Below are 14903 nucleotides of genomic sequence, written 5' to 3'. Positions count from 1 at the left end.
GCCTTCGGGCAGATGCTAGACATTCAATATTCAACATGGTATGAAATACAACAGTTCCGAGCTCAGCTCCTTCCTCTTACTTCTGTGGAGTCTTTGCCAGATACCTCCCTCTAGCACTCATACCACCCCCACATCCCATCCCAACAAAAACCGAAACGCAGAAGTGTACAGTAGGCCCATAAGAATCAAGAGGAGACCAGTTTGACCCATACCACTTGTTTTTCCCTTACGGCTGCGTCTCCATGCACTGAAATCTTGGTATCTTTTCTGAAAGGAAGCTTAGTTTGTCTCATGCTACTCTGTATGAGTGCTGTGCTCTTCTTCTGTCTGAATGTGCAGTTTCCTCTTCATTCATCTGGAATGCCTGTGAAAAATAAGTCCAGCTGGGCAGTGGTAGAACTTGGGAAGGCTCAGAACGGCTCTGCATGCTGTGTGCCGAGCCTTCTCCTGTCGGGACGTTGCACATGCTTGAGTGTGCAGGAGGCTTGGCTTGCTTGTGCAGCACCCTCCTGTTTTCTCTACAAGGCAAAATTAAAGCTGCTTTACCTTGTCTAGCTGTGGAACCCTGGCACAGGTTATTGATGCTTTTTCAGGGTTCTAATTTTAATGGGAGTTTTCACTCAAACAGGCCCAAGGGACCTCTGAAGTCGGTCAAAGTGCAGGTGTTAAGCCCATCTTTATTGGCTGTTAAGAGTTTTCCTGTTGTTGGCTCAGCGTTTTCCTCTCTGAGAAGCAGATGCGTGGTAAATATATCTAGCAGAAGGTTGAACACATACAATTAACGTGCCACACAACTTGTTTAACAGTCATAAGAAGCAATACTGTTAGCTGGTCCTGAATGTGAAGCCAGTCTGTAAAAGACAATTTGGCACATGACGTGCTCCAAAAGAGGTTATGACTGTTACTTAAGGTAACAAACAACAGAATAAAAAGAACAAATAGAGTAATAAAAGAGAGGGAATTTACATACAAATAAAAGCAGCTGGAAGTAAAGAGGCCAGTAATCCTAGTGTTGTGGTTTATCTTGTAGGCCTTTTTCTTCCCCTCCTCTTCCCAGGCTTAGCTGAGACGAAGTGATGCGGCATTGCATTCACACCTCCTTGAAGGTAGGGAGAAAGGCAGTGAATTCATACTTCTTGCTGTTGCTCTTGGATGGAGCCATTTTTATGCAAGTCTGTGGTAGCCAGGGAACAGTGCATTCAGAACAAGAAAAAAGAAGCTGTAACAACTATGAATGACTGGAAGGAAAGTGCAGTCATTGAAACAGAGGCCACCACACTGAGAAACGTCAGGGGTTTTGTATTTTTCTTCCAGTAGCTGCTCCTTTTCTCTTGTAGCTTTTTTTCCCCTCTTGTTGATGAATTCTTTTCCCTACCTCAGTTGAGCCCTGTGGTTCTCTCTCTGGTTTTTTTTAGTAGTACTGGTGAGGAAAAAGTACCTGGGTGCATGTTGTACACCTCCACATGCCATGCCACATCTCCCCCCCATATCTGCACACTGCTAGCTGCAGTGACCTGGACAGGTCTCCCAGAGAGAGAAAGGAAAAAATCTTCCATCACTGCAGCTGCTGGTGTCTCCCAGAGGGAGAAAGGAAAAAATCTTCCATCGTTGCAGCTGCTGGTGCCACAAGTCTGGAGAATACTGATACTTGGCAACGATTTGACGAGATCAGGCTTGGGTTAATGAAAACAATGAAACTGCCACTTAACTTCCAAATGGATTTCCATGGAGACAGCTAAACAGTAATAGTGTTTGGAATTTTTTATTCAATAAAAGTTTGAGTTATAAATATTCTCCATTTGTTTCCTATTTACAGTTGTAAAATATTTTAGGATAGCCTACCCATCACCTGTCATTCAATGTCTCTATAAATGCCATGAAAACATCATTGTGAAATAAAAACATAGTCTTATTTTCAGACCACAAACCCAATTTCCACACACTCACAAAATAAAATCAAAGGGACAAAAAAGAGGAGAGAAGGAAGGTGGGGGGTGGGGTGGGGGGGTAGGCAAGAGGAATACAGTACAGCAGGCAACAATACAATATTTGCTACACAGTAGCAAAAGAAACAGGTAAAAAAAATTTAGTCTGCTATGATGACAAGCTTTTCAGGACATTTGTTATAGACCAGCGTTGTCCAGTGCATTTCTGAAGGACGAGTTGAAATCCAAATTCATTTTCATTGTTTTCCTGCAATTCCAGGCAACGCTTGGATTTTCGGTTCTGGATTGGACCTCCCTTTAAAGATGGGGAGAAAAAGAGGAGTTTGGATTACACATTGTGAAATTGTTGCGTTCCTACTGTGTGGTAATATAGATTAGAGAATGTTCCAATGTCTGTCTACTGAAGTCCACTGCTACTGTGAAAAATGTTTCAGTTAGAGACAAGATAAGCGCTAGGCTGGATTTGGAGTGAAGGTTCTCTTTGTCACGGGCTGGTTTAATCTCTGGTGCAGTTTAGAATAGCCTCAATTGCCTGGTTACCGTTTCAGCAATCGGGGTTTCGACTCAAGCTGTGTTTCTATCCATGCTTTTTAACCACGAGCCAAATGCTTTCCTGTTTGCTTTAGTTACCTAGCTTAGTGGCTCTGCTGCACCCCTGAAACATCAGAAAAAGGCAAAAGAGGAACAGTGCCATGGCCAGGGAGTTCCTGTATGTAGCTGCTGTAGAATAAAATGCAAAATTTGTTTATTTTTTGAATTGCCAAATGAACTGTCTGTTGGAATCTTATGTTGTTAATGGTATTGACTGTTCACTTCTCATCTTAATACTGCCATATTAAAGTCCTACCTTCACTATTGAGTTGTAGCCAACCTTAAATCATTAGGGCTATGACACAGTTAACTACAGACCTAAATTACAATTAAATTGTCATGTAGGTAACATAAATTATTTTTTAATTCTAGTTTCAGTTGGTTCTTTTGCCCTCTCTCCTGCCTAATAAAGATAATAGGTAACTTGTACACATTAGTGTCTGGGAAGTTTCTTCCAAGATACACAGAGTAATTCACACAGAAGTCTAAAAGTCTGACTTTCTCTACAGTATCTTGGACTTGTATAGTAGAGAATTACTGGCTTCATCTGCAAATCAAAGAACTGACTGTAAATCAGTACAGATTAGTACAGCTGAAGTATGGAAACAGCAGCCACATTTAAATTAGTTAATTGTACAATGGGAAAGAAATAGTTGCTATTAAAAAAAAAAGTATTGAAGTAGTAACTGGGATAGATTTCTGTTGTAATCCCAAGGATATTGGCATAAATCCGATAGAGATGCTGAGTTTGCCTGTTCCTCTGACAAGGGCAGCTCGTGCCATTCAGTACAGGTTGTGCTTTGTTCGGAGAGGTGACCGGGGGTCTCCTCCCCTCCTATCCTACCGGTAGTACTCAGTAAGTACTTTCTCTGAGAAGTGACTTTCAGAAACGTTTTTTGGACTTGGCTAATGAAACACAGAATTAGGTTTTAAAGCCTTAGGTTTTAAATACGGCTTTGGGTAAGAGAGAGACCATTTCTAGAATAAACCGCAAAATTCAAAGCATGAGGCTCCCGTAAATCCTCCTTGGTAGGCCTGCTTGCAGTCTAGGTACAATTTTCACTGATTACTTTCCTAGACAGGCAGGCATACAGTAGGCATTTTAATATACCTCTGTAACGAAATGCTGAGTGAACTGTATTTTCCCACTGCTGTATAATCATTATTGACACTCATATTAATAACAGTTAGTTAAATTTGGGTGTCTGGTGGGAGCATAAACTCTGAGCTCTCTAAAAGCAATAAAATTGCTTGACATACAAGAAATCTGAAGAAACTAGGATGGAAAATCAGTCACAGCTTTATTATATGCTACTTGTTCCCTTATCCTAAACACACCCCCCGCCCTCTAAAGCTCACTGTGGTGAGATGTCTGTGTTGTGTATGCCCCCCCCTCCCCCTTGAATTCAATGAGCTTTGAATTAGGTCCTTAAGCTATAAAACTCTAAGGTAATGGATATTTCTTTGTTGCCAGAAAAAACAGTTGTGTTCTCTCTGGGGTTTTTTTTGTTGTTTGTTTGTTTGTTTTTTCTTCTAGCAAAACAAATGGTTTCTATTCCTAATGAAAACTGTTGATTATGGTTTTTCTCTGCATAGATTCAGTGTTGCATGGCACCCAGGGTCAGCTCCCTGGGTTTAGGTTGGGAATTTGCTACAAATGTTTCTGCTTAAACCCGAAATTGGGATCAACTTCCTTGGGCTTCCAACTGATGATGGAGGTGCTTGTGTTGCTGTTGTTAAACTAGTTCTGTATCTTTCACTTACCAGTTAGCCCTTGTCTCAGTTTTGGTGTCTAAGACATCCTCAGCTCAGGTGTTGCACTAAGGAAGCAGGAGAAAGAAGCTGTCCCACTTTCTGTCTTGTCAGAAAACTAACCCATTATGGAAGGCTAGTTCAGTTCCATTACCTGGCTGATTTTTGGACCTGGAATATGAATCTGGGTATGGTACTTCAAGAACTTCTGCCATTTCTAATTTATTAGTGTAAATGAAAGAACAGAATTAATTCTCTCCGTTTTATGTAAAGCTTAACAGCTAAAACATGTGTTTCCCTGGTACAGTTCTTCTTGTCCAGACTCTGAAATGAATTCTGTGGTATTCATCTTGAGAACAGCTTTTATGCCCTTGAAGAGGAATGAGCTAGGATGCTTAGGTCTAGCTGGCTTCAGCTGCTGGGCTGGGGCAATCACCTAGTTTGCTGGCTGTGCTTTGTGCACTCTGTCAGTTGCATTCTTTGGTGCCTATTTTTTCTCCCCAAGGACTATGTATGGGGCCCAGTCATCTAACAGAGCTCTGTTAGGTAGAGGAAGCCACAGCACTACAGCTTAAATACTGCCATCCGGAGCTGGAGCTTTCTGCCGAACTCCCATCTGTTTCAGTGGTCAAGGCTTTCTGTCAGTTGAATGGCCCAAACGCCTTCTATTCCCATTGAGGATTCCGGGGCACAGGAAGGAGGATGTTCACAGTGGGGACAATGCTCTTCCTCTATTCTACATCATGTGGAGCACACATAGGTGTTACAGTAAATGTATTCAGGTGAAATATTTTAATACAGGCAGCTAAATAAACAAAGTGTAAACTGCTTCTAAGGAAAAACAAAACAAGCAAGCAACCAAAAAACAACTCAAAAAGCCCACTCCCTTCCTTCTCTTTTCCTGATGTGCCCTTATGTGAATCCTGCTTTTATTTAACAGAAACAAGTGACTTGGGAGATAAAAAGCCAAGGAAGCTCTTTTTGATGTGCTGCAGAGCACTCTGCAGTGGCTACTGAAAATCACCCTGCTGAGTACATTGGAGTGCTGTATGGAACATAAGAGAGACACCCAAGTTAAGTAGTGCCTAATATGTGTGAATTGAGTGCTGTAGAGAGCAGGGATGCTTTTAACAGGATGCATTTTTTTCCCCCACAAAAGAGAAATGTAAAGGCTCACGTCCTGTTAGGAGCCAAGCTCTTCTAAGAGATGTGAGGTCTGTGCAGAACCACAGATTAATCCCTCAGGATGCAGTCTGTGCAGCTTTGGCTCCTTTCAGGAAGTGCATAAATGAAAAATTGCTCTGAAGTACAGGGAGAAATGTTTGTATAGTGCTCACTTAAAACTTCCTGTTGTTGGCCTAATTAATTGTGTCCTGTGCTTGTTTCCCCCCTCCAATGCAAGCCCGTGACAGTGGTATTGGTTTGTTCTCTCCAGGGTGCTGACAGTGCACCCACTGTATGTTGCAAGGCCTGAACTAGCGGGCTGTTTAATTGTTAAAGCCTGTGAACTGAGTAATGCCACTGAAAGAAACAAGCAGGACTGATGCACTGAAAACTAAAACTGTGGTTTGCTGCTTGGCCTTGGCCTCCAAATTACAGTATTCCTGAATGGTTTCTGCAGCCTGTCATTGTTAGCGTTTGGAACCCTAAAGCCAAATGCAGACAAAGGTGTCCTTTTTAGTTAATTCTTTTTTTTTTTCCTCCCCCCCCCCGTAACCATTTAGTAAAACTTATATAAAACTCTTGACAGTCATGTTTACTGCTTGCTCAGCAAAATGGTTTATTGTAATAGTAACACTTCAGGCTAAGTGAAAGGCAAGTTTGCTCTCTGGCTTCCTTTCCCTATCCTAGGTAAGCCTTCTACTTGAAATGTAGAGGTGAAAAGTTGATTGCCTAGGGTTATGTCTTTCATCATGATACCTAAAATATAATTCTACAGGCTGCTGAAACAAGGTAAAGAGGAATTCTGCCCAGCTGAACAGAATTATGATTAAGATCACTGATGATGAGAGGCGGCAGCCCAATGGTGGTGGAAGTCTCAAGAGGATAAATAAATTTCCAGGTCAACTATTTTATAAAAATAGACTGAAAATGACAGTACGAAAAAGTTTGACTGAAAACTTGATGTGTTTTGCAACGCAAATTGAGGCACCTCCTGTGAGAAGCACAAATGCTCTGATCTCATGCTGGTAGCCTTAGATGCACATAAAACTGATAGAGTGCTTCATAAATGTACTTTTAATGTTAACTCTATCTCAAGTCACGCATCCGGTTATGACCAGTAGCTACTGGAAAGTGTACTTTTTACTTCCTTTAGAATTACTGTACTTTCTGTGTACCTGCCATTTGTAAGAGGCTTCCTTTCAAGTCTTTCACTAAAGCAGAATTTATCCACTAATATGGCACCTGAGAACACCATTTGATGTGCCTCCAAACCACTGCAGTAAAGGATGCTCCAGCGTGCTTGTTGGGCAGTCCCGTGCCAGTCTGTTGTGCGTAAAACCCAACTTGCTTTTAGAAAGATCAGCATGTTGTAAGTATATGCTTATATATTGTAGGTTAGAGCTGGGCTGCTAATAAGCTGTGCAGAGTAATTAGTCTTTGAACTGTTCTGTGGTTTTCTGTTTTGGTTTATTGCGGGGAGTGTGGTGTGTGGATGCACAGTTCCCAAACCTCCCCCTTCCCGTATTTGTTCTGCAAGGCACTGAAGTGGGATGAGTCCTTTCTGGATTATTGGTCCTTGCAGAGCCAGGATTAATTGAAAGCTGCCATAAAGCTTCTCTAAGGTCTAGAAGGTGTCCTATGCAGAACGCTGCAGATGGGACAGAACATTGGTACAGCTTTCTTTGCAAATACCAGAGATGTAAATACAGTATTTTTCTAAAGAAATTGTGTATAATGTATACACACCATGTAACCTGGAACTCCTGCCCCTCCATACCATTGCTGCTGCAGCACTGGGGTTGTATACAGTGTAGTGCTCCTCAGAAAAACTACCTTCAACAAAAAAGCATGTTCTGACTTGGCAAAAGATGCAATAAGAAGATCCTGTGAACATACACCTAGAAAAAATGTTCTGAACAGCTCCTGGGTTTTCTTGCCAAAAGTCTCAGCTTATAGTTACTTACCTTTTGTGCTGAATGACAGGCCCTTTAATGAGATGGCATTTTATTGGTTGCAATGCAAAATCTTTTATTTTTATTTCTGGCTGTATTTAATGGAAATTTACTATTATATTTACTCTCTTAATTTTCTTCAATAAGAATTCTTTTCAGCAAGAACCAAATACTTCTCTGTTCTTTGTTACTCTGAGGTCAGAGTGCCAAGGTTGTGTTTTGATATATGAACAAAAAAGCACTCAGCAGGAAAAGAATAGTTTAGGTATTTTAAAGGAAGGATTTCAATATGCATATGTGGCATTATTAAAACTGAAAAAATAATTCACAAGATTTGAGTGACTTGGTCAATTTAGTCATTGTAGTTGGCATATCTGCTAGGTGTGATCCATGGCATTCCAGTCATTTAGGTAGGTGTGCTGGGTTCTGTGAGCTGCAAGTTGTTACACTGGGTTTCCAAATTTCCCAGAAAAAGCAATGTAGAAATAGAACATGGGGAAGTGAGGTTGTTGCTTTAGACAGAACCGGGGCTCCATAAGCCAGTAAAAGCGCTTGGGAACAGAACTTAAGACAGGGTTTGATCACTTGTAAAAATGAGGAATATTAAATGAACGCTTGAGGATGTCAGAATTACTGAAAATCAGACTGATTACTCTTGTTGGTAAGTTACCCTAAAGCGTACACTTTTGTTACATTAAATCTACTTTTTGCTCGTCACTTAAAGCTCATGTTATTCTACCTGAAAGAGGAAATAAAAGGAGTGCTCTTACCAGCTTGCCTAACCACGGCTATTTCAGAAATAGGCCTTACAAGGTTAATAAGTGTATCCTATCTCATATCACACATGCTGTATAGATCATTGCATTCACTAGCTATTATTTTTCTATTTGTACCTCAATCAGTGACCTCAAATATTTACATGTTCACTCTCCTTTTGAGGCAGAAACTCTAATCTTCACTATTGTTTTGATAATTCGAATCAAAGAATTACACTGAGGTATACATAACATAGATAATCTCCAAACAGAATGCATGATCTTCTCATGTGTTTCCCCAGAATACTGCGGCAAATTTTCAGTGACTTTCAGTACACCAAACTTAGTCCTAAAGAAATCATTTAATTTCTACAAAAGTCCTTCTGTCTTCTACGTGGTCACTTCTGTATGTTGCTGCAGTAAGACTCTTCATAAGAAAAAACGAATAATTTAGCCCATACAGTGATTAATGTATTTTCAGTATTGCCCATTGCTTGGAAATATTGGATGATGTTACTGACTTTAGAATTTCTGCTTTATAGTTGCATGAAGGATATAGGTATAGATAGGTAATAGATTAATTTCTTCTCATATCTAAAGAAGTATGACAGATTTTCCAACTCTTGGTGAACAGATGCTCTGTAAATAAAGCAGACTCTATAGCATACTCTTTGTTGTTCAAATATTTCAAAAATAGTTAAAACTATTTAAATTGAAATATTCCTCAGTGAAGTATACTGTTAGCCATTGTTCTTCAGAGGCACTCGATTCCTAATATATTTGATATGACTACTGTGAAAAATAGGTGCATTAACTGCTACGTGTATGAAAGATTATCTATAGCAGTGTTATATACTAAAAGGGTGTTGTCTGTCAGCTGATCATATCACCATTTACAGTTAGATAGGCAAATGAGAATCTGTACCAGACACTTTTAAAATGTGAATTTATATTTTCAGTACTAACCAAAACTAATTGCTGTGTACAACATAAACTTAGGTGGAGTTATAATAGGGATCAGCCAAACCATTTCTTAAAGAAAAAGATAAAATTATTTATATTCCCTCTCCTCCTGCACTCAGGTTCTGTTGTCAGGTAGCTATCTGAGCACTGGTCTTGCATTCACTCAGTCGTACCCAGTGAGTAAATACCGTGAAACATCCTCTGACAGTGGAATTGGATGCATCATTCAACAGTTACAACAATTTAATGTCTACATCATGTTTTGCCTCATTCCACTACCCAGACTTCTGAGTGAGCGTTCAGAGTTTACATGATAATAAATGCTAAATTTTTGTATTGCCGCAACAGATTTTTAATACTGCAGCTGTGAAAAATCAAACGATGCAGCCTTAGCTGTATGACAAAACTAGGTTTTAGTAACTAGTGGACAGTGCAATCATTTAATGTTTTGTTCAATCTGGATTGGCTACATGAATGTAAAGCAGTCTAGATTCTGAGTGAAGCCCTCTAAAGGTATAATAGTTAAGTCTTCAGGATGTGGAAATACACAATAGTGTTAATTTAAATTTAAGTAAGAATATTTTAATTTAAATAAAAGCAATTAAACCTGGTAAAAGGAAGTGTGTTTTCCTAGAGAATGTAATTGGAATAGAAAACAAATTATAGAGAAACAGCATAAAAATCAGGCAAGGAATGTATGGATTTATCCTGTCAGTAGTATTTTCCACATATCTATAAAATGTTATCACAGATTTTAGCATATTACAAAGACCCAGTGTTAATAGCAAGATTAAGAAAATAATATCTTGCAAAGAAATAAATTTAAACCTTCACTGAAACACAAAGAAGCTCTTCAGGATATGATAGCTGTGAAAGGGCATTTTACTACAGAAAATGGTGATAAAACTAAGAAAATGGAAGGAGGCTTTGTAGTAGAACACATTAGCCAGACTGGAAAGGATCATTAGGGATTTTTCAGAGGGTAAACACAAATGATTACTGTATCAGTGGTGGCCAGGAAATCATTCTGACATATTAGGAAAACATCTGCAGAAACAAATATTCTAGGTATACAATGTAGATGTATATTTTTTACTGTAATTTTAATGCAATTTAAAAAATAATTATTGAGCATTGTTTCCAGGGTGGTGGTGGTGTTGTAGGGAGGAAGTCCATTAGTTTTCTTATGGCAACAAATCCAGATGATGATGTATTATGCTCATCTCTGATAGCTAGGATTACCTAACAATTCCTTTGTAGAGAAGGAAAAACTAGCTTTATGCTGTGCCTTGATAATGATGCACGTGGCTTTTCTTACTACAGCTGCTGTCCTGTGTAACATGTTAACAGGATAATTCATTTAGAAATAAATGGAATGCCTTTCTGAGAACTGACAGTTGTAAAAGAACAAGCTCCAAAAATGCATGTTGGTGAGAGATGATTCACAGGTTGATGTTTTCTGAAGTTTTTTTTCTCACTATTAATGGGCATGCTGTTTGTAAGTCGCTCTCCTGCATCCTCCTTTTACCATTACCAGTGTTACTGCCTCCTGTCCTACTTGGCAGCATTCAGAAGACTGTAAACACAGAACCCACGGTACTGAGTAGTCACTGGCTACTCAGTGCTCTAACTTTGATACCCTGAAGTTCTGAACTAGAGCTTAAGATGTGCTTTTACACTATGTAAGTTAACTGCAACCAGGACAAACAACAATAAATACTATGCTATGTTGTATACCTCCTTCTATAGCAGGAGTGTTAGATATAGGTAAATCCTGTGTTTCTGAGTATCTCTGGAGTCTTGAGTGAGACCTGGCCTATAGAAAAAAATCCAAATGTAATGCTCTACACCAGTGTTTTCTGCAGGGTAATTTCGCTTTAACTAAAAAATAGATATTTTTTTCTTATACAGTCTTTCTTTCATAGATTGTGCCATACGTAGCTGCCTGTGTAGAGAAACATTATAACATAACTAGGGAAAAGATGGGCATGCTGGATCTATTGGCTTCTTTTGCATGTTTTACAAATACTTCTTGCGATAAGCTTAGAAAAGTTACCTTTTTCTCTTTCATTCCAAGATGACATATAAAAGACTTCTGCAAACAGGTCAGGCCTGATTTATCTGCCCTGATCTAGGTTTGCTTCAAGATGTTTAAAGTAGAAGACAGAGAAAGGCAACAAAGATGCTTTAAAGCTTGACGGAATATTCAGATGGTGGGAATTACAAAATATACTAAAATGAAATAAAGATAGGACTTTACTTAGGATATAAATGAGAATTAGTGGGATCTGAATTCAGTGATCAAAAGTATGAATACCTGTGAATACCAGTGTGAAACTGGTAAATGAACTTTCTGAGGATAAAAGGATGCTTAGAGTTAGAAATTTGCAACCACTGTGATTTATCTGGCTATAGGAAACCTGTTGAATTCATTGTCATGCACGTCAATGTTCAGTGATGACTACATGTTTTTAGTGGGCTGGGTGAATTTTAAGAGCGCTGACAAAACAGCTTTTTATAGGCATGCTGTTATGATCATTCAGAAAAATCAAATCTCGGCCTTGACGTTGCAGGTCAAGAAGGGAATCCTCCTCCTGGTGTTACAGTGAACTGCTGGCTCAGAATAGAGCTCATTTCTGTGCAACAGCAAGCATTGACCATTGTCTGAGGCAGTCTTCTAGATGAGGTAATTCATCTAGTTAATTAATTTTCTGATCTGTGGCAAATTGTGTATTCCTTGGTTTTGCCATTTTGTTTGGTTTTGAAGCAGTCATCACTTGTGTATATAGAATCATAGAATCATTTAGGTTGGAAGAGACCTTTAAGACTGAGTCTAACCGTTAACCCAGCACTGCCAAGTCCACTGATAAACCATGTCCCTAAGCCAGGGGTCCTCAAACTACGGCCCGTGGGCCAGATACGGCCCCCCACCAGATACTGCTCCCCACCAGATACGGCCCCCCAGGATCCTCAATCCAGTCCCCAGTATTTACAGACACACACCCCCCCACACACACACATACATACACCCTGCCGGGGGTTGGGGGGGGAAACCAAGCAGCCGCAGATGACTGCCTGCCACTTCATCCGCGCGCCAGCCCCCTGGTTAAAAAGTATGAGGACCTCTGCCCTAAGTACCACATCAACACAATACCTCCAGGGATGGTAGCTCAGCCACCTCCCTGGGGAGCCTGCGCCAGTGCTTCACCATGCTTTCAGTGAAGAAATTTTTCCTAATATCCAGTTTAACCCCCTCCACAGTGCAACTTTAGACCTTTTCCAATCATCCTGTCACTTGTTATTTAGGAAGAGAGACCAACACCCACCTCACTACAGCCTCCTTTCAGGTCATTGTAGAGCGCGATAAGGTCCCCCCGAGTCTCTCTTTCTCCCAGCTAAACCACCCCAGTTCCCTCAGCTGCTCCTCATCAGACTTGTGCTCTAGACCCTTCCCCAGCCGGTGTCTGTCTCTGGACACGCTCCAGCACTCAGTGTCTCTCTTGCAGTGAGGGGCCCAAAATGGAACACAGGGTTCGAGGTGCGGCCTCACCAGTGCCCAGTGCAGGGGACAGTCACTGCCCTGGTCCTGCTGGCCACACTGTTTTGGATTGGCCTTGGCCCATGGGCCCAGCCTGCCCAGACCCCTCTGCAGAGCCTTCCTGCCCTCCAGCATAGCAATGCTTCCCCCAGCTTGGTGGTGTCTGCACACTTACTGAGGGTGCACTTGATCCCCTCACCCAGATAATTGATAAAGATATTAAACAGGAGTGGCCCCGATATGTTGCTTTCTAAGCCTTGTTCTGCGTTGCATGTCAGTGCAAGACTCTTGTTAACATGTCTTCCCTCCCCACTTTGAGTACGCACAAGATGCAGTATTAGTTTGCTAATGAAAATGCATTGACAGCATGCGCCTGAAATCATGCCTAAGAGTACTGTACTGCCTCCTTCTTTGGCTTTCTCCTTATGGAATAAAATACTGTGCTAACATGGCATACATAGAAAACTAATGTAAAGAAGAAAAGTTTGTTATTATTTACCAACCTGCGCATAGGGGATACCCTAGTTATTCATCTGCGGCCAGACAAGTAAGAAACTCCTTTCAGCCCAATTAGAAACCCCAAGATTTTTATATTTTCCCTAGGAAAGACAAGACATTTTGCCTAGACATCTTAACAGATTCCCAAAGATTTATGGGCTTTAGATGAGACAAAACATGCATTCCTATTTCTTTGTGAGATGTAACTCTTACTGAAATATAACTCTTTGGAAAACAAAAATACTGAATGACAATTTTACTTCTTGGGTGTGTTGTGGTATATTCAATTAGTCTAGGTTTTCTCACCTGAGTGCTCAATATGAAGGCTTCCTAACTCATTTTAACCCAGAAACTGAACTGCTTGCATTGGCATTATATGCTTATGATTAAACTGATCTCTAGAGACTAAGAAGTAAATTGAGTGCCAACTGAAGAAAATTAAGAAACAAATTTGCACTAGTATTTCAGTTGATCTGCACATCTAACATGGGAATTTGGGTTGGGCTCTTTGGGACTTTGGTCACGAATATCTAGTTATTGAAAATGGCTTTTTCCCTAGTAACCACACAAATCTGTTAGCTGATTATAATTGATATTAGGAAAGGAATGTCCTCGCAGCTGCAGCAGAAACCTTGCACAGTTTACTTGGACAGTAATGGAAATCATCTATTTTTCATCTGTTATACTGGATTTCGTCACTGTCAGATTCAGGATACCAGACCTGATGGCTTGATCATCTCACTAAATAACAGACTTCTTGTCATCTATATCATTATTGCATCCTGATTTAATTGCCTTCCAAGTGAACTTTTTTTCTCAAGTATTTGCATCTTGGATTGCAGGATATTACTGTAGCCAGACCTTGCTTACATACATATTGTTCTTGTCTCCATTGGAATTAAAGATGCAGCTTCTACTGACTTGATCAGGACAGAGTTTTGTTTTCATCTGGGAACTTAGAAATAACAAAACATCTATGCTAAAGGTAAAAGTACTCTCTTCCATCTCTCGCAGCTGAGGAACGCAGAACCCAAGAAGTGACTGGTCCAGTAATGCAAAGGAGGAACAGAGAACAGATCTCCTGAAACCCAGCAACTTCATTTGGTAAGTTTTGGTTGTCAGTCAAGTTGTAGAAAACATTTTGGATTAGGCCATCCTGCTGCACGCCTGTCATTATAATGCCATGCAGTACCTTGGCAGCAGCAGCTGTCATCTGCGATTTTTGGATAGAGCCTACCTGGACATCTGAAATTAGGAAAAATCAGGTGGAACCAGAAGAAATAATGTCTTTGTAAATAAATGTGGTGGTTAAAATTATATGCTAAAATATGCAAATAGGGTATCTGTTTTGAAGGAAAAACATGGGTATGTGTTAACTTCCTTCTAAATTAATTCAGTACAAGTGTCTTTGGAGCTTAAATGTAGTCCTCAGGAGAGCGAACACTGCATAATGTGATACGGTGGAAAAGACTTGAAATGCACCCACTGAAAGCTCATTGTACTGCTGTATTTGCACACAGGCTTTCTAGCTGGCAAGTTCTACACTAATTTGCAAAGATTAAAACTTGCTGCTAGAAAATTACTCCAAATAGATAACTAAACTGACACAAGGAAATTTTGGTTACCACTAACTACAGCAGTAAATGCAAACAACTTCTAACACTAGCTGTTAAAACACAATAGTATATAGCAATATTTGTATTTAATATTTTTTCTGGATGTTTTCCATATGCTTTTTCATATT

The 14903-nt window shown here is 40.1% G+C and overlaps 1 protein-coding gene and 1 long non-coding RNA gene across 23 annotated transcripts in view; one reads left to right on the top strand and one right to left on the bottom strand.

Annotated features, from left to right (window-relative positions):
* The window catches only part of LOC130155679 (uncharacterized), a 316598-nt gene that overhangs the window by 247067 nt on the left and 54628 nt on the right, over positions 1-14903 (top strand). For all 16 annotated transcript variants that reach the window (XR_008824188.1, XR_008824182.1, XR_008824187.1 and 13 more), the window contains 2 exons: positions 11697-11809; positions 14174-14263. This is a non-coding gene — a long non-coding RNA (uncharacterized LOC130155679). The remainder of the gene's footprint in view (positions 1-11696; positions 11810-14173; positions 14264-14903) is intronic.
* GALNT18 (polypeptide N-acetylgalactosaminyltransferase 18) overlaps positions 1747-14903 on the bottom strand; it is a 328712-nt gene continuing 315555 nt past the window's right edge. For all 7 annotated transcript variants that reach the window (XM_056353154.1, XM_056353156.1, XM_056353153.1 and 4 more), the window contains one exon: positions 1747-2241. In XM_056353154.1, coding sequence (XP_056209129.1) covers positions 2095-2241 — 147 coding nt within the window. In that variant the 3' untranslated portion in view covers positions 1747-2094. The remainder of the gene's footprint in view (positions 2242-14903) is intronic.

The sequence above is a fragment of the Falco biarmicus genome, chromosome 10 (assembly GCF_023638135.1).
Source record: "Falco biarmicus isolate bFalBia1 chromosome 10, bFalBia1.pri, whole genome shotgun sequence".
Classification (NCBI taxonomy): Eukaryota; Metazoa; Chordata; class Aves; order Falconiformes; family Falconidae; genus Falco; species Falco biarmicus.
This window is presented reverse-complemented; position numbering and strand designations above follow the sequence as displayed.